This window comes from Poecilia formosa, unplaced genomic scaffold, assembly GCF_000485575.1.
Source record: "Poecilia formosa unplaced genomic scaffold, Poecilia_formosa-5.1.2 Scaffold32, whole genome shotgun sequence".
Taxonomy (NCBI): Eukaryota; Metazoa; Chordata; class Actinopteri; order Cyprinodontiformes; family Poeciliidae; genus Poecilia; species Poecilia formosa.
Window position 1 is genome coordinate 1,820,996 of NW_006799971.1, and position 25,512 is coordinate 1,846,507.

At 39.9% G+C, this 25,512-nt stretch overlaps 1 protein-coding gene across 6 annotated transcripts in view; it reads left to right on the plus strand.

Moving 5' to 3' along the window:
• Positions 1-25,512, plus strand: part of lrba (LPS-responsive vesicle trafficking, beach and anchor containing) — a 250,687-nt gene that overhangs the window by 32,605 nt on the left and 192,570 nt on the right. For all 6 annotated transcript variants that reach the window (XM_016670293.1, XM_016670296.1, XM_016670294.1 and 3 more), the window contains exons 14-22: positions 220-299; positions 1,180-1,242; positions 1,610-1,707; positions 1,839-1,931; positions 3,526-3,634; positions 3,855-3,936; positions 8,198-8,321; positions 9,019-9,211; positions 17,039-18,082. In XM_016670293.1, coding sequence (XP_016525779.1) covers positions 220-299; positions 1,180-1,242; positions 1,610-1,707; positions 1,839-1,931; positions 3,526-3,634; positions 3,855-3,936; positions 8,198-8,321; positions 9,019-9,211; positions 17,039-18,082 — 1,886 coding nt within the window. The remainder of the gene's footprint in view (positions 1-219; positions 300-1,179; positions 1,243-1,609; positions 1,708-1,838; positions 1,932-3,525; positions 3,635-3,854; positions 3,937-8,197; positions 8,322-9,018; positions 9,212-17,038; positions 18,083-25,512) is intronic.

A 25,512-nucleotide genomic window follows, 5' to 3' on the forward strand; every position in this document is an offset into this window, starting at 1 on the left:
TGCCGAAGTTTCTCAATTGGCTCCAGGCTGATTCACAGAGAGGCTAAATGTCTTGGGGGTGACAAAATAAATATATTAAGATTTGTTAAGACGAACATATTTCAGGTTATTTTTATTCTCATTAAGGAGCTTTGGCATGTCAACACATTTTCCTGTTGCAGTGAAAAACAGGCATTCAGAGGAACAGACCCAGTTGATGGTGTGTGTGTGTGTTTTCAGACGGTCCGCGGCCCAATCAGAAGGAGATGCTCTCTCTGCGAGCCTTTCTGCTGCTCTTCATCAAGCAGCTCATTATGAAGGTAAGCTCATTTTGACGGGGCAGCATAATATAATCATATAAATTAGATTTTTTTCAGCTTTACATCATTTTCTGAAGGTGTTGCTTCATGAAAAACATACCTGGAGTTTCCTTGATTTTTTTTTTTTTTTTTAATGAATTTTTGAGAAATCCTTTAATCTCCGTAGTAACCATTCAGTTGAGCAAATCGCCTGGCTAGATTTGCCAGTTCCTCCTCAGAGCTGCATTTGCTGAGCTTCCAAGCTTCTGCCTCACAGTCCTCCACTCGGCTCCTTCAGACTAGCCAGCAGCAATTAGCAAACACCTGGTGGAACTGGGCATCTGCTGAGCTCATAGTAGGAGCTACCTTTCAGTGAAACGCTGGTAAAAGCGTTGTTAAAGAGTTAATAGAGGAGCCATGTTGGGATAATTTCCTAAAGAGGGAGTTTTAGAAAGAGCAGGATTTTCTTAAGAAGGCAGAGACCCAATTTCAACTCGTTAAATTACAGTCAATTTTTTTTAAGTCATATTTGATCTGTATAGCATTTTTTTTAACAACTGAACTTAACATAGTTACTTGAATGTGTTGTAAAAACTATGTACTATGTAACTATGTACCTGGAAAACGCATAATACCGCCCCTTTAATAATCGGTTCACAAAGTAAGAATTAATTTTCTTAAGTTTTCTAATGACCTTGTATGAGATCCCATAATGAGAAAACCCCATATACTGGTTCTCTAGTGAAAGTTGTGTATTAGAATTGTATATCTTGGAAACTGTCCTAAAAAGTTAGGACAAAGTTTACAAACACAACTATTAAAGTTGTTTTTATTCACCATTAAACAGTTTCCTGCTGAGGACAGGCAGGTTGGGTATAACTCAGGTGTGGATTTGTTTCAGGATCATGGAGTGAAGGAAGACGAGCTGCAGAGCATCCTCAACTACCTCCTTACCATGCACGAGGTGAGCAGACAAAGACTTGACCACCAGATGGCGACATGACACTGCCGCAGCCTGCAGCAGACGTTCACTGCGACTCCAGGCTCTCTTACTCGATTTTAATATTTAAAACCTGCTTGTTTTCATATCATATCTGGATTTGTTTCACTTTAGGTTACAAAACAGTAAAATAAAGATTGAAAGATGCTCAGCTTGATGTACTGGAGGAATAAAATACTGTTCAAAAAGCAACTTCAATGGATCAACTCTGTTATTGAACGTTTTGCTGCTACTGCAGGTGTGATTGCAGGTATCGGTGAGTGATCAGGCAGCTGATCTTAAAAAGCTGCAGATAGATTCAGCTTCAGCCTGGTTCCTCTCTGTTCCTCAGGATGAAAACCTGATGGATGTGCTGCAGTTGTTGGTGGCTCTGATGTCTGAACACCCCGGCACCATGGTCCAAGCCTTCGACCAGAGAAACGGAATCCGGTGATTATTATAGACTTTTTTTTTTTTTAGTGGTTATTATATGGTGTATGTATTTCAGATATGTACTTAAGCTAGTGTGAGACTTGGCTCGTTATTATTTATTTGACATGTAATTTGAAATGTACCCACAGGGTTATCTATAAGCTGCTGGCCTCCAAAAATGAAGGCATTAGAGTCCAGGCCCTGAAGGTCATGGGCTACTTTCTGAAGAGCTTATCAGCAAAGTAAGTGTTTCCTCCTCAACATGTCCTCCTCTCCTCATTGTTTCCTCTTCAATGTTTCCCCATCTCTGAAGCATTTCCTTCTCTGTGCTTCCTCCTCTGTTTTTCTCCAAATGCACTCCAGTCTAAGTAGACGCTACAGAAAATGTTGTGCTCATCATGAACTCTACAGATGATCCATTTAGTTTAGTAATAGAACAAGGTTTCCTCCAGAAAACTTGCTAAGTCTGGTGGTTGGTGCGCTCGGCAGTCATTCATTCAGCGGTCCGTCGTGTTTTTGAGTTAAAAAATGTTTAGTTGACAGGAAATTTGAAAATATCACTTGATAATTATTTATTATTGAAAGAATGGAAGATTAACACCTGAACACCAACTGTAAAGTCTGAAAAAATGCAAACATTTTAAAAAGAGTTAAATAAATAAGCAATGCCGAGCCTGGTGGGGGCATAAGTAAAGCCTGGTGGCCCGCCAGGCTTGTAATACACTGAGGGAAATACTGGTAGAGGTTCCTTGTGGTGCTAGAGGAAGATTTTATCACATTTTTAGGTAAAAAAAAAAAAAAATCAGAAAGTTATTCTAACATGCTCATTAAAAAAAAATCATAAAATTACTTAAAATAACAAATATATTGACTAAAGCAGCAGTCTGCATTTTGATAGTTTGTTACTCTTACTGAACCAGCATTTAGCATGTGGTGATGCTGAGAAGCAGTTTGAGGTAATATCAGGTCAACATGAGGAAAACATTGAAGACCATGAACCAAATGAGGCTGATGGAGGGAAGAACAGAGGAAACGTGAGACAGAGTCTGAAACGTTTGTAAGGACGATCAAACTCCAACCAAGAATAAGAAAACAAGGACAGAAGTAAAGTCAAACTAAAATCTACGTTAGATTCAAATAGAATAAAGCTTATTTATTCAGAGCAATAAAACAATGTATGAGTAAAGCAATAATTTAAAATGAATTATAGTTGATCAAAGAAAGCATTCAGTCTGAGGATTAAGTCAGCTTGGGATAACACGGAAGATTTTAGGATTAATGACGTTAAACAGTAAAACTCCAAACCTAAAGGACGTCTAGATAATCTGTTTCCCAGGCGACGGCTGATTCTCCACGGCTTTTCCTTCTCGCGTTTTAGTCGGAAGACTGTCTGGATTCAGATCAAGCCATCAATCAAGTGTATTTGTGTTGCACATTTCAGCAACAAGGCAGTTCAAAGATCTTTACATCATAAAAGCACAAAATCATAGAAGACACCACGCAGTCAGCAACCGAGAAAACCACTAAACATTATGTTTAGCCAAGTTCCGTTATTATGCATCAGAATCACCATTCACACTGTACAGTAACAGTCAGACTAATAAAAAGTTTGATTAAAGCCAATTATCCTTTTCATCATTAAGATCATCTGAAAATGAAGTTTAAAATATGAGACGTTTTACTCTCTCTGCATCATGCTGCTTGAAGCTAAATATCTTTTCTATCACTCTGGAAATGGTTCATATTTTGTCCTTGAAATACTTTTGGACAAACAATGCCACTGCACTGCTCCATTGACCTTTGACCCTGTTTTCACCCCCCCCCAACCCCGATCAGGAGGAAATCTGAGGTCATGCTGACCCACGGCCTTTTCTCGCTGCTCACCGAACGCCTGATGCTCCACTCCAACCCGTTCACCATGACGACCTACAACACCCTGTTTGAGGTCGGTCTGCCTCGGCTCACTTCAAGCTCACACGACTCAAGGGATAAAAAATAAAAAAAGTCTATAATAAGCTATAATAGTTGTGTGTTTGTGTTAAATTCAGCTGTAAATGAGGAAAGCTTCAGACTCTCGTCACAAATGAAGCCCAGCTGGCTGGCTGTCACCGTTCAGACGTTTCCAGCTTGAATCCCCGTCTGACTGACTCTGTGTTCCCTCCTAGATCCTAATGGAGCAGATCTGTACCCAGGTGATCCACAAGCAGCATCCAGACCCCGACTCCTCCGTGAAGATTGTCAACCCGCGTAGGTTCCTCCCTCCGTCGCTGGGCTGTTCCACTAACACACCAATGCTGTAAATTTCAGATTGTGTGTGTGTGTGTGTGTGTGTGTGTCCAACAGTTTTGTGACTGTTGGACCCCCGATGTAATCCAAACATTAGGATGGTCCAAACACTCTGCCTGACACATCCACACTCATGCTTGTTTTATCGAGGTTCTCTGTTGTTTCCTGGCAGGATTGGTTTGAAATAAAGGAGTGATGAATGGAGAGAAATGGTTTTAGCAAATTATCTATTATTATTATTTTTTTACATTTTAATCATATGCAGATAGACCTGTCACAATAAATTTTATCAGATGATAAATCATTCCAGAAATGATTGAACTCCCACACCAAACTATTGTTCTTTTGAGCCCATTTTTAAGTAATAAACTGATAAGAAAGTGAGTTCGCCCTCTCAAAAGATAAATAAACTTTAATTTAGTAAAGAAAACTTTACGCTGGACAGGAAGAAGATATTTTAAATAACCAAAAAAAATAACCAAAATGAACAAAAAATAAATAAATAAAATGGAAATTAAAAACCCCACACAACCAAAAGCATAAATAAAATGGATTACAAAGTCTGTAAACATATAAATCATCTGAATGGAAATGATCACGCTCCTTTTAATTTATCATGTGATTAATTGATCTATTGCGACAAGCTTGTATGTCGGTTATGTTTTTACTTTCATAGTTAATAAAATATTTTTTGTTTTTAGGATGACATGACTATGAACATGCTGCTGTTCCATTCCTAAATGTTTTTTGCGATTGGCTTCATTTAAAGAACTTTGAGCTCCTTCCAAGTCTGGATGAACACGGAGAAAATGTTGATGATTATGGAAAAAACATTTGTTTCCAAACAAAAGTGCTCCATTTCTTTTAGAACACAATCAATGTTTTTAAAATGTAATGGCTCAGAAAAATGGCAAAAATTTTCCAGACGATTAAATGTAGTTATATATATCATAATTATAAGTGACTTGATTTATGTTGATGAGACTTTTAATCTGGTAATCTAAAATGGATGAGGTAGTTTGATCACTCTGTATTGTTTTCACTATTTGCTTCATAAACTATTTTATATCTCTGGCCAAAATATGTGGAACTGACTTTGAATCCGATTGGATCGACTTTAGATTTCTGTCTGTAAACCAATAAATCAGCTGCGTTTATTTTTGTAAACGACTTTCAGACGTCATTCGTTGTGAACCGGCTTTTTATAAATCGGCTAAACTCAATTATTAATCGCATCATAAGACAATGTTTCCTCAACATTTTTGAGAGATTGGAACTCTACATAATGAGTTAAAAGTCTCATTATTGACCAAAAGCAGTGATGAAGCTTCAGTTACCTCAACATAATGAAGCAAAGAGGACCAGCTTGAAAACTCACCTCCATGTGATATTAATGAGAGAAACCACCGCAGGATTTCATCTTCCCAACATAATGACGAAGCCTGTCAGAATAAGCAATTAATCAATTAATCACATGATAAATTAACATCACCTCAAACATTTCCGTTCTGATTGATTTACTTTTTTTTTTGAAGCAGACATTATTTAGAGAGATTTCATAATTTATTTTATTTATGGTTCCAGGTGTTTTTAGCTTTTATTTCCATTTCCGTTTCAAACATCTTCCAGCTCCAGTTACAAAATTAAAGTTTTGTTAATCTTTGAGAAGGCAAACTTTGTCAATATATTATTTGAAAATAGTCTTAAAACAATACTCTTTATCACAATTACTGGGGAAATTTATCATCCAGCAAAATTTATTGTGATTTATGTAATTTAATCTTTTTAGAAAATAGATTTTTTTTTTTTAAATTGAAGCTGATAAAACCAGACTGTTAGCCTTTATTTTTGTTTTAGTTATTGTTTTTGGTTTTCATGTTTTATTTTGGATATGTTGAACACCTTCTAGTTGCAGTGTTAAATGGTGTTTGCAAAACTGAATTTTGAGAGAGCAAATTTGAATTATTATTATTATTGTAGTTGTTATTATTATTACTTGAAAATGGTTTCAAAACAAAAATATTGGCATTTATTTTAATTATTGGGACAATTTCTTGTCCAGTAACATCTACTCTTGTAGCGGGCCCATGAATCTTTAACCAAATAAACATAAACATTAGTTATGGACTGATAGATGCACACTCATGGTTAACTGGATATCTGTGATAAATATCAAAAAATTTCAGTCGAAATCTGCAATTTAATCAAATTTTTTGCAGAAACTTTTGTCCAGTTTTCAATCAGCTTCAACTTTTTTCACATGTTGAAAAATAAATGGCGCTCCTCTCTCTCTCTCTTTTTTTTTTTATTTTTAAATTTTTTTCCCCAGCGTAGAAAAGAAACCGGTCCGGCTCTTTCATCCCATTCCTTCTGCACCCACACATGCATTCTATACACACACACGCTCAAAACGGCTTTAATCAGTTTGAAATGTAAGCGCTCGCTGTAATCACAACCGAGGTTTACTTCCACCCAGCCTTAATCTGACAGGCTGCGCTGCAGTCGCACACTGATTATCTTCCAGGTCTTTACTGTGTTAAAAACTCTCCTGCTCAGCCATGCTGGACAGGCCATATATATCTATACATATATATATTTAAATTATGAGAACCTTAGTACATGTGCTCTCATGCTACAGAGCGCTGGTCTCTTTCTTCTTTGCTCTGTATTCTCCTGATTTAATCTGTGACAAACTCCCAAAATGGCCCCCTGATTGCAGTCTTTAGTAACGTCAGAGCCAATCAAACAAACCGAGGAAGTAGCATTTCCCTCAAATTAACTTTGGAGGGGGGGAAAGAACCAAGAGCAAATGGAAAAAAAAAAACGAGAGAAAAAAAAGGAGGACTCACGCCATCCCCTCTGTCCTCATTCCAAATACATGCTGGGGTAATTTTCTGGCGGTAAAGGTTCAGCGACTCATAATTTGAGTGACTAAGGCGTAGAAACAACACGAGCGTCTGGAAGGAGGAGACCGGGTGGGGGGATTTGGTTAGCACCAAGGTCTGAAGAGACAAGTGAAATCCAAGCCCCAGCATCTCTCTGCTGAGGGCAAATGCACACTGACACTGTCTAGATAATTCATCTAAACAGTCAGTCTCTTTGGTTTAACCCAAGCCAAAGCCTCTCTGGAGTGTGTGCGTGTGTGTGTGTGTGTGTGTGTGTGGGTGTGTGTGTGCGTGTGTGCGCGCAGCCTGGCTCGCCTGTTCACGCAGCACCGTAACCGTTTCAGAGCTCCAGCCTCTCGGTTTCCTCCGGTCTGTTATGGAGGCTGAGACTGAAGGTGTGTTTGGTTGTTCGGCCCGATGAGTTCAACACACACTGATATGCGTCCGTGTTGAAAATACTCGGTGTGGAAGTGGAAGGCCTTCATGAAGGAACTGATCTGAGCAGGAGATGTTGTGAAATGATGCATTGTTTGGATTTTTAGTTATAACTTCAACCAAGCTGTTGGTTAGATTTGATCAAGCGGGCTGCAGACAGTGAGTGAAACCCCCTCCCCTCCATCCCCCACCTTCAAATCAAATGAAATTGATGTCAGTTGTTTGTGCAGCACAAATTTTTGTTTGTCATTTTAAAGATATTAACAAATGTTTCCAGAGGTCATCAAAGGTCTCCTACATTTTCAAAATCAAACAGATTTGGTGTAGGGCAGGTTTACCTCTGGTGACCTCTGGAAACTTTTCTCTTTAATTTAAATCTTAAAAATTTGAAAAGCACAAGTGAAAATGTTTGCTGCACAAACATGGCACAGTTGATTGACCTCATATGTTGTTTAAATTTCTGCATGTGCACTGGCTGTTTGACCTTTGATGACCTCTGGAAACATTATTAATATCTTTGAATTGATATCGACACAAACAGAAATCGTGCCGCTGTTTTTGTTTTTGGTTCGCTGCACAAACGATTGACGCCAATTTTGTTAGATTTGATGGGAGAAAAATTCACCCTGGTAATTTTCTTTTTAATTACATTTTTCAATTCCACTTCAGTTATGTGCCACATTTTGTTCACATAAAATCCAAATAATATACTTTCAACTTGGGAACTTGACTGACTACTTTTGTGTTGACTCAGTGTAGAGAAGGCCTTTGTGTTCTTTATTTCAAAATGGCTAACGAAGGAGAAATGCTTGGTTTCTATGGTTGGTTTCCATTTTCTGCATTAAAGAGAAAAGGATTTTTTCCCCCTGCAGCTTGTTAAAACGGTTGTTTTTCTCTCCTAGAAATCCTGAAGGTAATCGCTGCTCTGCTGAAGAACTGCCCCCAGTCGCCTGAGAGCATGGAGGTCCGCCGGGTCTTCCTGTCAGACATGATCAAGCTGTTCAATAACAGCCGAGAGAACCGCAGGTAAGACACAAAGTTATTCTAATAAACTACAACTAATGAAAACTGAAACTGAGAAAACATTTTCGTTAACTGAAATAAATTAAAACGGGAATTAATGGGGGGAAAAAAATGATAACAGGAACTATATTGTGCGTTTATAAAACTAAAACGTACTGAAATTTTAGCTACATTATTCTCCCTTAAGCTGCTATGAAGTTGTTTTATCCCCTGCACAAGCAGCTTATATCAGCTGTTGTCAAATTATGTCACTCCATGAACTATAACATAGTGTGCAGAAATGGCAAGTTGGGATAAAACACCAATAAGTTTTTGTTCAAAAATAATTTTGATTATTTTTTGGAAAATAGTTCTGCTGAGTATTTATTACACAATCGAGGTTTACTTAATCACAACACCTTTTTGAATTCTGCACCTAAAAATTAACCAAAATATGCAAACTAAAACTATTACTGTAACTAATAAAAACAAAACAAAACTGCACAATATTTACTAACGGTTAAGAACAAACTAAAACACTCCAAACACTAAATAAAATGAACTGAATTAGACAAATGAAAAGTCATGACTACATTAAAATGAAACTACAATAAAAAAAACCCCCAAAACTATAATAACCAGCCAGCCTCCGGCCGAGCGGAGGGGCTCCCCCACCCGACTGGAGGCTGGCCCTCATGCCCGGGGCCCGCTGTCGTTCCAGGAGCCTGCTGCAGTGCTCCGTGTGGCAGGAGTGGATGCTCTCCCTCTGCTTCGTCAGCCCGCGCAGCAACGAGGAGCAGAAAATCACAGAGATGGTCTACGCCGTCTTCCGCATCCTGCTCTACCACGCCATCAAGTACGAGTGGGGCGGCTGGCGCGTCTGGGTGGACACCCTGTCCATCACACACTCCAAGGTCAGAGTGCTCATTATGTCACACACACACAAAGGTTGACTGTATCTTGTAGGCTCCCCGCATTTTTTTTCTTCCCTTTTTCCTACTTGTATGGCGTCTCTTCATATAAGCTCAACTGCACATGACACACACACTCACATCTTGCAGCAATATAGTTAACCTAAACAGTCATCACATCAGCGTAACTGTAACCTTCATCCTCACTTGGTCTCCAGTGAAAATGAGAGCAATAAGTCAGTCCCTGTGTGCCACATGCAGCTCATCACAGAGACATCATCCCGTCGCCTGGCTGGGTAACTCCCACTGGAAGCGAAGCCTCGCTCCCCTCGCCCATCAGATTAAAACCACCGAGGCTTTCCGCTGATTATCGTTTAAAAGCTCGTTACAACGCGACCCGGTCGGAATGGATCCCTCTCTACGGCCATTTAAAATGTTTTTTTTTTTTTTTTATTATTTATGTAAAGAGTCTCTTTCTTTCACGCCGAACAGATAAAAAATAAACTCCTGGCACTTATTATTTCCATAAGTTGTATTCAAAACAGTGCCTCAGAAATTCTTTGTTGATATCACGTTACACAACTCCGTTCCAGGGCAGCGAAATAATTGAGGCCGGTGTCAGATTGTGGTCTGGGGGGCTTTTAAAGCTGGCAGATTGAGAGTGGAGTTAAAGAAGTGCTCGTGATATGAGGGGGCGTCGGTAACCCTCTGGGGGTGTGTGTGGGGAGGGGGGTGTGTGTGCAGTGAGCGCTGCTGGCCAACAGGGGGCACACACACTCCTCCACGTGAAGGAAGATGTGTATCTCGGTGTAACAAAAAAGATACAAAGATCATGAAAAAAAGTGTGTGATGATATTTTTGAGATCAGTAACAAAATGTAGTTTTTGTTGATTTTTATTTTTTTTTAATGTTGGTGTTTTTAATTAAGGATTTAAAGCTAATTCCTGCTCAGAAACATCCAGTAGAGTTTTCCCACATGCAGTGTCCTGGAACCTCCGTAGTGTGTTATTTGCAGCCACCAGGATGCATGCATCCGCTATGAAAAAAAAAAAAAAAAACCTAAAGAAACTCAATTGCAATTTTATTGTCCCGTTTGATAGATTTGCTGCCACCTTTCTAGCACCAGAGTTGTTTGTCACTGTTGCTCTCTCCTCCCACCGCCACAGGGCCGCGTGTGTGCTTGTGTGTGTGTGTGATAGCATCGGTGTGTCTGTGTTTGGGTGATTGTGAGTTACCAGCCACAGTTTTTTTTTTGTCCTCCTCTCCTGGGTTCCTAGCAAGCCCTTCTCTCTGAGCACATTGAATATTCATGGTTGCAAAGCAAGAACAATCGGAAGAACAAGGCCTCATAAATACACACGTCCCTCTGGGAGCCGCCTGGGCTCAAGTGCAGAAATGCATATCTGCACTTTATGCACACATACAGACTGAGTTTGGCCAGAACGAGAGACTCACTGTATCATTGCTTTGTGTAAAAATACCATTTCAAAGCATGACTCGATTTAAGACCTAAACATTTAAAGTGATCCAATTGCTTTCATGTAAAAGAGAAATGCAAGAATTGTTCCTGCATCTAAAATTATTCAGCAATAATTACACTTACAGTAATGTCATTTATGATAGCTATTGATTTTGATTTTAATACCTATTCTTGAGCAAAAGTCCAAGGAAACAATAGTTCCCAAATAAATGTAAATTGAACATTAGAGTGAAAAATTTTACCTCCTTACAGATTATTTTCTGTTTTTTTCGCTTTTCTGTCACACTGTCAGGTTTCAGATCAGCAAATTGTAATCTCAGACAGATAACCTGAGACAATTCAAATTATGGTTTCATAGCATCACAATATTTCAAATGAAATGTAAAACCTAAACATTTAAAATGATCCAGTTGGCTTTATGTAAAATAGAAATTCAACAATTGGTCCTGAATCTGATGGAATTACTTAGCAATAGATAGTTACAGCAAAAGTTATTGATTTAGATTTTTAATATCTATACTTGATCAAACATACAGAAAAAGCAAGGATTTCCAAATATGCTTATTGTGAAAAAGTATTTACCTCCTTCCTGATTTTTTTCTTTTTTCTGTTTTTGCTTTCCTGTCACACTTTCATGTTTCAGATCTATACATTGTAATCTCAAATAACCAGTGAAAATACAAAATACAGTTTTCAAATCACTTAATTTATTCAAGAAATAAATGAACCACCCTGTTATTAATTCGTGAATGAACTATAATTAATTCACCAAAATAGATTTTTGGTTCAGTTTCTCTTCTAGCCATGTGGAATTAAGAAATGGCCCAAAGAGCACCAGTCTGACAGCAGGAAGTAGGCTAAACCATCTCTAGAAGCAACACATCGTCCCCTGATATCATTTCTGAAGACTATCCTGTGAGCCACATTGGGATCCATTATCCACACATGGAGCAGAGGTGAAGCTCTGCAGAGGTTGGCCTGCTAAACCCACTGCTTATGTACAAAGTTATTAATAACACAAAACTTCTAACCTTCCTCAAAACTCCGTCCAGAACAAATGAAATGACTGTAAATTACTTACCTGAGCTTGGTCAGTTCTTCATAACATTCTGAATATTCAACCTTTAGCCAAGCTTAGCTTAACTCCAACTATCCTGTTGGCATTGAAAATGGAACACTGACACTTGACATTTTTCTCTTGTCTAGATTTATTTTTTAATGTAGTACATGGAGGGCAGAGATGTGGACTCTGAAATCCAGTCAGACATAACATGAGTCTTTCTAGGTTTTGCCGTCGTGAGGTTTAGGGTTAATCACTTTTTGACACAAGCCTTGGTTGTTTTTGTAGCTTTGTTTAAACCTAATAAATGAGATGATCAAAACTGCATTGGCTTTATCAAACATTACAATTTATTTTGTAGTTAAAAATAATTGCACAAACAATTAATAAAAAAAAAGCTAAAGCAGCACATGCACATTTTTGTACGAGCTCCAATTCTATTCAGATTAAAACGCCGTTAAAGCTGACATCACTTTTGCAAGCGTGCATTTATGCATATACTTCTGTCAGTCATCTGCAAAGTAGTGCATCTGCATGCGTGTCGTGTGAACAGACAGATGTTCCAGCAGGTGGGCCCACTGACACCACAGCCCTCCCACTCTCAGCTCACGCATTCCCTTCAAGGTGCCCCTCTGCACCAGAAGCAGTCTGGGAATCAAGGAGCCCGCCAAAACGGAGAGCTTTGAGGTGTGAAGGACCCACTGCCCTTCACTCTCCTACCATCAGCTGGCTTCAGTCCATATGTCAGACTCCAAAGAGATAGAGAGCAGACGCAGGATTAGTTGATTGTATTAAGCCATTAACCTGAAATGTTGCAATGTTGTTTTAGCAAAACTCCAGTTAATGTTTAATGTTCTTTTAAATTGGTGCAAAGCAGAAAAACTGATTGTTTATGAAAGTAGGATGGTAGATAGTTGACTAATCTTGATCAGCTTTGATCATTCAGAGTGCTGCCTTTCTTGGACAGGTCTTTTTTGAAAAATGTATTTTTAATCTCAATGACACATACCTGGTTAAAAAAGTTACAAACACAAAACGGCTTACCACTTGTTGCGTTCCCATTGACTATGTAATTGTGCAATTAGATTTTTTAGGAAATAAATTTGTTCAGTGGAAATGCGTAATGTCAGCTCCTGCATGGTGCTGTGTTGATTATCACCACAATAAATTTTGCTGGACGATAAATTGTCCCAGAACTTATTGTGATGAACAACAATATTGTTGTTCTTAGACCATTTCAGTAATATAGCAACAATAGCATTATAATGCAAGAACATATTCCAGTCAGTAAACTTTAAATTCTAATGAACATTTAAACACTGGAACTGGAAGACATTTGGAATATCCAAAATAAATAAGAAAATAATAAAACAGAAACAACAAATAAAACGGATTATGAAGTCTGTGTAAACAAAATTATCTTTCAAAAAAAAAAAAAAAGGGATAGAGCCCAAAAGACCAGATTGATGACTTTTATCATTCAGTTTTTGGTAAAAAGAGAGAGAAAAGAGAAAAACGATAAATCAAGCTAAAGAAAATTATAGTTTCTTTTAATTTATCATGCGATAAATTGATTTATTGTTTATTGTGACAGGCCTCGTGTTTATTACTCTATAAAGTTTTATAAAGTAAAAGGGAACTTGGTGGTTTTATGCCATGACTTTTTGTGATACTTTGAGTTGTCAACTATTTACTGTTCTCAGAAAAACTGACGCCACGTTTCCTGTCAGTGTATTGTCATTAAATATCATCTTTGCCCACTGTAGGAAAATCTCCTTCTGCTGTATCTTGGCATTAGACGCTAAGGGACCGGGTGAATTGGGCTTGTTGCACCCAGTTAATACCATGTTAGCTGTCAAATTAGAAAAGCCTCTACATTATCCTAACATTTTTCCATAACCCGCTACGGCCAGACCGGCCGAGTCGTTGAGGAGACCGAAATTAGATTAGATCAGCACTGATGCCTTAGCCACCCAGGGCACTTTCTGTGTTTTTGAGCAGAGCTAAATGCTCTTTCAGAAACCACAGACACACACACACACACACACACACGCACACGCACACACACTCTACCTCTGTCTGGTGGTAACTGGATCTGTTGCAGAGCCCCATTTAAGACCAGCATACATCATCCTAATGTACAGACGGCATCCTTAATCTATGATGTTATGTGCTTCGCCACTTTCCTGCATAATGTCTGCAGCAGTGCAGTCTTAATGCAGCCTTTTAATTGCTAAAAATGATGAATGCCAAATTAAGCTCAAACTAATGGGTTGGAAGGTCGTCTGGTGTGATCACTGGGAGAGTGGGACGGAGAGGCAGGGATGGGGGGGCGGAAAGACGGAAAGACTGGTGCATTTAGAGCAGGCTGGGCACTCAGAAAACGGCTATAGATTACCAGTCACTGCTTCCCACTACAGAAGATTAATGAGCGCCCATGTAGAGGGCTAATTTAGAACAATAACGCCTAATTAATTACAAATAATCAGCTTCTTTCTCCCTCTTTCCTTTCTTCCTCTCTCAATCACTCACTTTCTTTATTTTCCTTTTTTTCTTCTTTCATCTTCAGCGTTCTCATGTTTGTTCTTTTCTCGGTTTCCTCTTTTTTTTTTTCTTCTTCCCCGTCTTCTGTCTAAATAGCCTCAGGTGAAAAATCAGCCAAGTAGGTTTAGTTTCTACCCCCCCCCACACACACACACACACAGAGAGCCCCATCTTCGACTCTGTGCTCCAAACCAAGTGATTAATACAGGGTCTTAAATTAGGCGTGGGAGGATTTGCCGATGCCGGACACGCACTCAGCACAGCTAAAAGACAGAAATTAATAGTATCTGCTGCTAATCTATGACTGCTTACATGGACGGGTTCTTCCTCACATGCCACTGCAGACCATTGTCGGTATAGACTAGCAGTCTGGTTTACCCGTATCAGATGATAGGAAGACTGATGGAGGTTAATGGGCCTCAGCCAGATGCTTACGAGAGAGAAGTTTTAAATATGACTCGGTTATCCACAAACAGTCCCAGTGGTGGGATGATGTACTGGGATTCAAAGATTTTGAGATTATTTTGCTGCTGCTGTTGGGTTCACCGTCATAAGTTGAGGAGTTAGACTTTTGACAATATAGACTAAGAATATGCTTAAAAATCTGGCTTTATTTTTACATATTTGTCATCGTTGACCTATTGCTGACCATTTCCATGGTGTTATTTGTTCAGATGCACCTCTATCTGTCATCCTAGTCCATTAAAACGTCACATTATTTCTGGATCCATTTTGTTTAAAGAAAACAAAAGGCCTCCTAAATAGGCCTGTCACAATAGCACATTTTGCTGAATAATGAATTGTCCCAGAAATTATTTACTGTTTTGAGAGCATTTTCATGTAATATATTTACAATGGCATAATGATGAAAGTGACCAATAAACTTTAATTTTACAAAGAGTACTTCACTTAACACTGGAACCAGAAGATAAAAACTAAAACATGTCAACCAAAAATGATAAATAAAAAACAAATAAAGACCATGTACAACTGAAACCATATGTAAAATGGATTATGATGTCTCTGACAACATAATTGACCATCAAAAATATTAATCAGAAAGATATTATTGAACTGATTTTAATTTATCATGCAATTGTTTATTCTATTGCTTGCTTACTCCTGAATTAGATTTTGATAAATTAGCATTTTCCTCTTAGCCTGTGAATATGAGACATAAAAATAAAACCTTTTTTTCAAGGTGCATTACATTTTATTTATCCAAACTATCAGATATTTCAAACAGTCTTTAAATTTTCACACATCTGGCACCAGTATAGAGTATTGTCTAGAGTTGATGAACAAAACATTTTTGTCAAATCATTTGTTTGAAATGTTAAATACAGTGTCCAATGCAGTGTTTTAGAAAAATATCAAGCTTCTCATGAATAGGTAATCTGGCAAATGATCCATTTTTGTAGGATTTTATGAATGTGTGGGTGGTACTGGTGTAGTGAGAGAGCGGAAGCTCCATATACGACGTCTTTTTGGATCAAAAATGGCTGCCTGGGTTTCTGCCCTGTTTTCTGTTTAGTTATTGTTGATATGCTCGGAGTGTCACATTTGATTGAGACTCAACGGACCGGGAATCATTTTCCAACCTGCGTTTGTCCAGGTTTTATGATCCAAACTATAGTCTCCGTTTCCTGTTTTCAGCTGTCTAATTAACCATCAGCCGGTGTGGTCTCCTGCTGCTGTAGCTAATCTGCTTCAAGGACCGGCATGTTGAGCATTCAGGGATGTTATTTTTCATCACTCGAGCAACTTGTCGTTTCATCATCTTCAAGCAGTTCGTCTGTCGTTCTGACATCAACAAGTCATTGTCATACCTTGCAACTCGATGTTTTCTCATTTTCAGACCATTCCCTGTAAACTCGAGGAACAGTTGTGGTATCTGTGTAGGCAAGCCAGTTTAGACCATCCTAACAATGAATCAAGCTTATGGTCTGAAGAAGTGGAGCCGGGGAGAGAAACTCGAAGCTTTCAGGGAGTTTGAAGTCTTTGGAGTTGTGAGATTGATGCTCTGTGGGTTTGTGTGTTGTTTGAATGCCCAAACAGAAACACTCCTTCCCAAGCCGCCCCCCTACACAATTGCAGGGGTTGGTTTGGAGTAAGTGTTTAAACTGTTTTCAAAAATTTGAGGCAGGGAAGCAACCTTTATATTTTATTGCATTGCCCTGTACCCAGATGTCTACAGCTTAAAAGTCTTTAATTTTACAGCTCTGTATAACATGCACACAGAATGGTTAGCGTTTACAATAGTTATATTTCTAACTAGAGCAGGATGATATGGCTGAAAAAGGTAACAGTAAACATTGATAATTATTGATTAGTTTTTTGTTTTACCTATCTGAAAGACTTTTGACTTGAGCTTTACTTTTTTATCCACAGTTTTCTCTCTACACTGTTTTTTACTTTTAAAGTTTTGTGGCACAGTGGCAAATCCTGAAACTGATGCTGTGCACGGTACTCAGCAGATTGTTGCTAGGTAACCAAAGAGTGTGGGAGTGAGTTAGTTGACTCCTCCTTCTTTGCTTAGCTGGATGTGAGAGGTTGAGCGACTAAAGTCTTTTCTCTGCCTGCATCCCCCAGGATACTGTGCGGTTTTCAATTGGAATTCAATAGGAATAATATTTCTATCAGAAGTATTATCTGTTGACATTGATCTTGTCTATTGTAATACATATTGGTATTGCTTTATTGTCCAGCCCTCTTTCTAACATTGTTATGAACTGTACATTCACAGGTGACCTTTGAGCAGCACAAAGAAAGTTTGTCCCGCATGTTCCGTCAGTACCAGGACCAGGGGTCCACCAGCTCTCGCAGCACCGTTCGCACCATCTCTGGAGTGAGCCAAATCTCTGAAGATACCAAATCTGTCAACGGGTCGCCTGCTGAAGAGACGGCGCCCTCGACGGTCGTCCAGCTCACAGTAGATGAAGGGTCCAGTTCCACCATCACCTCTACTCCTGTGGAGGCTGTAGAGGACAGGAACCAACCGTCCATCACCGTGTCCAACATCCTGGCCGGCGCTGAGGAAGAGCAGAAAATGGAGTTGTCTTCTGGTGATCAGTCAAACGTTGACAAAGAAACTTCCACTGCGGTGCACAAAGATGAAGTGACTGAGCCAGCATCTGAGAAAAGCAGCCATGATGCAGAAACGTCAGGGAATGCCCAGAGTGAAGCGTCTGGTCCAAAAACGGAAGAGGATTCTGCTGCCCCAACAAAGGATGACGCGCAGGCAGAGGTAGCCCACCATGAACAAGGGGATTCATTGGAACACTCAACAGAAGAGTCAAGTGTAACTTCTGAAAAGGGAGATGACAGCAAGCAGATGTCCTCCGAGCCTCCAGCACCCCTGGAGAACAGCGTGGTGGGCGGAGCTTCCATCTTCAACGAGGACTTGGTTGATGTGTCATCCGTTAGCGACCAGATCAACCCGAGCGATGTGGACGACAGCCAAGAAGAGTCGTCTTATGCTTCAGCTGCTACGGGTGAAGAAGGAGAGCCTGTTAAAAAAGAGGAAGATAAGCATGAAGGGGATGGAAGCAAAACAAAAGACCTCCGAAAACAGGAGCCAAAGACGGAAGAAGGTAAACAGGAAACAGAGACTGTGATCAGAGAAGAAGAAGAAGAAGAGAAGGACTCTGTGGAGAACCAGGTGTCTTGCTTGGAAGGTCCCGCTTCAAAACCTGAAGTAGCTAACCAAAGTGTCAAGGAACCCACCAAAGAAAATGTTAGTGCTCCGGAGTCTTCCTCTAAGTCAGAAGGTGCTGCTTCAGACCAACAGGCAGCAGCAGCTCCAGAGGCAGCTCCACAAAGCCAGCCTTCAGAGTCCAATATGTCTGCCGCAGAGGAGACCCCTCCGGATGCCCCTGACACCAGCACCCCCGGCTCCAGCACCAGCAAGACTCCAGATCCTGTCAGAAAGACCAAAGAGATCAAAATCGCCCGGCTGGATGTGGCAAATGTTGCCGTGGACACAGAGAGACTTGAACTAAAGGAGACCTCTATTACGGTACGCATCTATTCATTGACTCTGGACATTAGAATCAATGTTCTTGAATCCTGCTCGGTGGTTAAAGTTCTGTCTGGTTGGTGTAACTCTGCAGGAATCAAACCAAGGCCAAACCACAACTGCAGCAGGTGCAGCAGGCGCAGCAGGGGAAGCAGGAAGTCCAGCAGGCCGGCCAGAAGACGGCAGCACCTCGGCTCCTCGCTCAACCATGTTCCGTATCCCAGAGTTCCGCTGGTCCCACATGCATCAGCGCCTCCTCACCGACCTACTCTTCTCTATCGAGACGGACGTTCAGGCGTGGAGGAGGTAAGGAGCCCTCGTACCGGCTCACATTCTCCTCATGTTGCCATTACCATTATATTGATTCACTGAATAAAGGCTTACCAAGTCCTCTTGAGAAGCTTACCAATTATTAACGATTAATTCGACTAATTGTTTCAACTCTACCCAGGAATTATTATTAATATTCACAAGTTCCTAACACCTCAGTTAAATTATTTTTAATTTTAATCAGATGGTTTCAAGTGGAGCAGACAGACCACCATCCTGTTATGGTAACTATAGATAAACCAGTACTGTTAAAATGGATGGCATAATCTAAACAATTTATGCATCCACTAACATATCAAATATTGTTTGAGTATTGTATATACAGAATATGAACCATTTGTTACTTTAATGCCTTCATTAGGTCATGTTTCAGTGAAGAGTCTTTAGAAAGTTGTTAGATTTTTAAAGAGATTTTCAAAGTGAGGAAGAGACTAAAAGAAACCTTTGAATAAACCCGACGTCTTCTCATCTCGGCTGTTTATCTCTCAGCAGACGTGCCCGTTTCTAGATTTCATTTGATAAGAACTTTACAGTCTAAAAGATGAGTGTTGCTCCTCTGGGACCCGCAGCTGTTTTTCTGTAACGGGGAATCTCTCCAAACCAAAGGCTTTGTGCTTTTGGAGGCGAGTTGGTTCTCTGCAGCAGCTCTGCTATCTGAGATCTCATTAAAACAATTTAAACCACAGCAGTGATGTGATGGAACATGGTTGCCATCTTTGATGTACCTCAGGACCTCAAACCAGCCTGGGCCTCATTGTGTTTTGTTCAAACAATGCCAGCATCCTAACATTTCTTGCTTAATATTTTGTGTTTAAAAAAAAAAAAAAAGTAAAATGGTATCTGAGAAGATACATCTGTGCTATGCATCTACTTTGATATGTGACCCTGTCACAATGAGAAATAAATCAATTACTTTTCATGGGTTTTTTTAAACAAAATTCTGATATTTTTCTCAAAATTTCTGACTTTTCTTTAGTTTTTGATGGAATCTTACTCTATCTTCTTTCCCCGTCTACATTGACTCCAATACATTGCCACACTTTCTTGTCCTTTCTCTTAGTCACTCCACAAAAACGGTCCTGGACTTTGTGAACAGCAGCGAGAACGCCGTGTTTGTCCACAACAGCATCCACCTGGTGTCCCAGGTGGTGGACAACCTGATCATGGCCTGTGGAGGCATCCTGCCTCTGCTGTCCGCTGCCACGTCTGCCTCTGTGAGTCGCTTCCCTTTCTCTCCGCTCTTTGTTGGCGTCGGCGGCTTGCGGCTCCGCCCACAACAACCGATCAATCCACGCTGACCTTTGCCAATCACATTAGACTACAGTTGGCTGCCTGCTAACGTCGTTAGCTTGGCTGAGTCTGCGCTGACCCCCGATGACTTCAGTGGTCTGATGTGATTCTTGGACGGTGACCTGGCCAGCCTGGCTAAGGAATGGGCCGATGCTCAGTCCCAGTATAATCCAGTTAGCAGCAGTGTGGGACCAGTAACTGAATTTCAAACTAAATGTGCTCTCTGCTTAAGTGGCAGCTAGGGTTGGATAACAAATACCTCCACCTCCCTGCTCAGCTACAATGAAGACAGCAGGTATAAGGAGAAGCCTGGTAGTAATTACTCCCTTTTAATTTGTGGACATTTATTTATTATTAAATGTAACTGATATTAAATTTATTTAATATCATTTTAATATCATTTTAAGGCAGATGGAAAACTGTCAGTCCTGATTTTTTATTTTTTTTCATTAGTGTTTTTAACACATCAGAATGATCATTAAAACCTGTATTTTCTTTTCTATTGTCGCTTTTTGTTCTGCTCTCTGTCCTGTTGCCTTGTTCCGCCGTGGCCCACCAGCATGAGCTGGAGAACATCGAGCCATCCCAGGGCCTGTCGGTGGAGGCCTCCATCACCTTCCTCCAGCGCCTCATCAACCTGGCGGACGTTCTCATCTTCGCCAGTTCTCTGAACTTCACCGAGATTGAAGCGGAGAAGAACATGTCGTCGGGCGGGATCCTGCGCCAGTGCCTCCGCCTCGGTAAACACCGCCACCACTTGGTGTTTAATGTTTTCCCCTCCTCAATTCTGTTATAAATTGTTACATTAGAATCAGGGTTGAAACTTTTAATCATGATGAATCAGTTTTTGAAATAATTGTGAACTACATCAATAATTGATTAATCATCAACTGGAGCATACAGACTTTAAAAAGGCCATTTGCTGAAAACATCACAGTCAAAGAAGAAACTAAGCAAAAATACATGTATACTTTTTGCATTTAAAATGAAATAAGAGAAACTTTAAGTTTGTTCTACTCTAAACTCAAGTGGCAGCCACAATATTTCACTCCAGTTCAAATACTGTGGGAAAAAAAATCCATTAATCACCTTTTTGCAATCCAATTATTTATCAGTTTCTCAAAAAGATGTTCAACAGATCATCCTTACACTTTAAGTACTTTTTTTTTTAAAGTATTTATTTTTTTGTTGCAGATGCATCTTTTACTACAAATGATCAAAGGAATGACATTATTGGATTGTAGGAAATGAAATCTCTGTTGTTTGATATTGGAATTGAATTGTTTAGTTGCATTTTTTTCAGTATAAAATGGGCTCAATTGAAAAATCTGCAGAATGTGCCAATTTGGTTATCTGATTAATCGACTGGAAAAAAAAAAAATCACTGATGGATTAATGTGGGAAGTAGCAGCGTGACCAGGCTAGAAATAAGAGTCCAGTCACACAACTTTAGTGAAACAAAGAACCTGCCTTAACCCGTTTTTAAAGCCTTTATAATGAGCTCAGCAGCAGTAGACTGTTTCCTACATGGCAGAGCAGGAAACAGTCGATCAGAGTAGCTTCCAGTCAATCATCATCTCCAGATCCCGGAGGCTTCATGGAGGATAGAGGTAGAAAACTCAAAAGAATCAAATAATCCACTTATCCTCCCTGTTGCTGCTGAGGCTGCTTGTCACCGTGCCAACGTAACGTCCTTACTGCAACAGTCTGGGATCATTTTCAACATTGTAGCAGTTTCTGTATGAACAAGCGCAGGCCTCACTCTGTGAGCCAGCAGACTCTTCCACCTCCAGCTCCACACGTTTCCAACCGTTTAGTGATTCTTGTCCAGGTGTGCATCAGCTTTGTTTGGCTGGAAGCGTGGACTTTCAGAGGAACGTCAGCCGCACTGTAAGCCGCAGCTGCACCGAACCATGACATCTGCACTGATGGGATCCAAGAATCACACCCTGTCTAATCAGGATAGCTTTTAAATGAGCTAAAATACTCAATCATGACTGTGTAGGTTTTGATTTGAGCCATAATAAGCTTCCTGTATGTGAAGAAAGAAAACTGATTAAATGCTCTCCACTCAGTTTATTTCGATAGTATCGATTCACAACACGTCACCTCAAGTCACATTACAATCAATCTATTTAATTCAACTATACATTCACTCCAACTCATCGTAGTAGTCAATCTATGCATCAAGATCTCATTATTATAAATATTGGGTTAAGAAGTTTATTTGTAAGGAAATAAACTTGGTTTATTCCTGAGTTGCTGATCTGCATCATTCCTCCTGGACCAGCAGGGGGCAAAGACTTAGTTTTTATTTATTAGAGAAACCGATTTTTGAAAATATTAAAGGAGCATTATGTAAAATCAACTTTTTTGAGCTTTCCCTCATCAAAAGCACAAAAACATATCTGGAGTATTCCCTTAATTCTTTAATTTTATGTTTGAGAAATTCTTTAATCTCCCATGGCAACCAGTCAGCTGTGCAAAACGCCTGGGTGAACCTGTCTCTGCCTTCCAAGATGAAGCTCCTCCTAAGAGCTGCAGTTGTCAAGCCTCTGCCTCACGGCAGCTCCTTCCGAGTCTGAAGAAGCTGCCGGTTCCTTCAGACTAGCCAGCAGCAATCAGCAAACACCTGGTGGAGCCGAGCATCTGCTGAGCTCATATCATCTACTTCTCAGTGAAACACTGGTAACGTTAAAGGGTTAACAGAGGGGCCATGTTGTGATGACTTCCTGGAGGCGGAGTTTCAGAAAGAGCAGGAGACACAGTTTTAAGGTTTTAAATTACAAAGTTAAATTTATTTGAAGTCATATATGATATAAATATTTTGATAACTAAAGTTAACAGTTTCTTGATTACATTTTAAAATGACTTAAAGATATATAATACTGTCCCCTTAATGACGTTCAATAATGCTCATCAATAAATGGATTCCTTTTTGTTATTTTGAGATGAATTGATAATCCACCAATATAAATCTTGAAAATATAGCAATCTAAACCTGAATCTGCTGCATTTAGCTCCTGTTTCTACCTGCAGTAGAAACAGGAGCTCTTTGTTCTTTCCTGCTTGCTGCGGTCATGTTTGTTAAATTCAGCAGCTCTCGCCCTCTTCTCTCCAGCTCAGCCTTATTGTGTTGTTATAACCCCGCTGCATGGCAACACTTGAGAACGGCTGCTAGCATGATGCCATCATAATGGCCTTGGCTGTGCTGCGCTGCTGCACAGCCTCCAGCAATGTTTTTTGCCTTCTGTTCCCGGCTATTAAGGTTTCCTCTGACCAGAATATAAAACCCTAACTCTTACCTCACAGTCACTGAATGGAAGCTACCGAAGTCACAGCTTTATGCAGGTTCTGGTCCGCTCTCGACCTTCTGACCCAGTAAACTCAGAATGCAGAACAAACAGGAAAGTAGGACAGTTTCCCAGAAACCCACAAAGAAATCTCTCCAGTGCTGTCACCGATCACATCCAGTTTGAGGAGGGATCAGGAACCAAAATGCTGCCTTCTTCTTCTTCTTCTTCACACTGCAAAAACACGAAATCTTACCAAGTAATTTTGGTTTGGTTTTTAGTGCAATTGCATTTGAAATGAGGCAAAACTCACAAGTAACTTTGCAGCAAGAAATAGCAGCTTGTTTTAAGACAGTCATTTTTTAATAGATGAAAAAGTATTTGCTCCATTAGCAGATCTTCATTTAAAGCAAGTCCATTTAATCACTGAGTGTAACAATCCACCAATGGAAGAAGTACTTTTTCGTCCATTAAGAAATTATTTACTTTAAATATTTTTTATATTATTTCTTGCTGAAATGTTACTTGTAAATTAGTTTTGTCTTATTTCAAATGTGAACTAGAAACTAGACAAATGCTGTGTGAGATCTGAGTGTTTTTGCAGTGCAGATGAGATGTTTTCTCTCAGATTACATCGCCGCTACTGCTGCTGCTGCAGAGCGCTGCCTTTATAAAATGAATATTTGATGAGGTATGCGCTCCCCGTTTCTGGCACCTAATCTGATTTTGGAAAACTGTAACAAGATTTTGGCGTGCCCATCTCCTCCTCCCTCCGCCTCTCTTTTATAAATGGTTGTATGAAGGAGTGGTCCTAATGGAAACAGCGAGCCCATTTCCAACCGGAATAATTCCCTCCTTGGTAATCTTAATGCTGCAGAGTTAACATTTGTCAGCTGTCAGGCGCAGCACAGCGGGGGTGCGGCGGGTGGAGGGCTCCAGGGAGGAGCGCTACATTAAATTACAAAACGTTAACCGTGTCACTTCTGAACCCACCTGAAGTTGTCGGGAAACCAGTTTTTCTTTTTTTTTTCCTGTGCTGAAGGATGCATCTTGCTGCCTACTCAGCACGCTTGCAGCCAGCGGTGCCATTTGTTATGGGAGTGGATATGATTCAGGAGCCCCCACTCCTCCCCACCACACACACTGTGACCCTGGGAGGAGAGGTGGAGCAGGGAAGAGTGAGCGGAGCTGCCAGAGTCGGCTGGAGCGCCGACCTTGTCGTGGCCCCACTTTTTCTCCTGTTCTTGTCTTTCTCAGCTGCTCCTCTCTCTCTCTCTCTCTCTCCAGGTCTCCTATGTTGCCTTTGAGCCATGGCAACACTCATCCACAGGGTTTCACTTTACCGTACTTCAGAGGTGTGGGGAAAAAAAATATAGATTCCATGGAGAATCACATTTCCCAGTCCTGGCAGTTTGGAATTGATTCAAAGTCCTCATAAATCGTCTAGTTGAACATCTTTGCAACTATCTTGCTAATTGCATTGCACCTCCACTCACCATTTGTGTTTTGAATGATTCTTTGATTTTTATTTATTTTATTTTATTTTTTTAAAGCCAGGCAGCTAAGCTAAAATAATACTGGTTAAATGTAGTTATGCTCAAGGCTGTTCCAATATAAACTGATGGGATGTGATACAGGATACAGCCTTAGAAAACTGGACAGAAGACAGAAGCAAAAAAAAAAAAATTAAATAAAAAAAATAGACTGAAATGAAAATTTGTAATCATAAAGTCAAATCTGTTTTTGAATCATGATTATAAAATATATGCGAAAATAACATTTCATTTGCCACGCTGGTCTTTCTGGTTCGCTGCCTGTCAGATTCATCAGGCTTCTCTGCTCCTACAGCAAATGTGAATTGGACAAGTTTCTGACAGGAAAATGCCTGAAGGAATCGTCCTTTTGCTAAACCAATGAAAAGGTTATTCAAAAGTGGGGAAATAAAAGTCGATGTTTCTTTGGATATTTTGTGTAGTTGTCTGAGAGTTTGTTGTCCCTGACCAGAAGCTAATGCTGTGTGGGAGGCATGGCATTGAAAAGTTTTGGGAACGCTTCAGTGTGGAACCTCATAGTATTGTTTTAAATTGATGTTCTATTTGTTTACATGTATTTTCTTCTTTTCGGTCATATAATTTAAACACCGTTTGAATAGAAAAATTGGTTGGCGAATCGAAAATTGCTCCTGAATCAAATCATGACCCTAAAAATCAGAATCGAATTGCCAGACACTGAAAGATTCACATCTCTACTTTGTCTTCTGTCATTTTATTCACTACATGATAATATGAA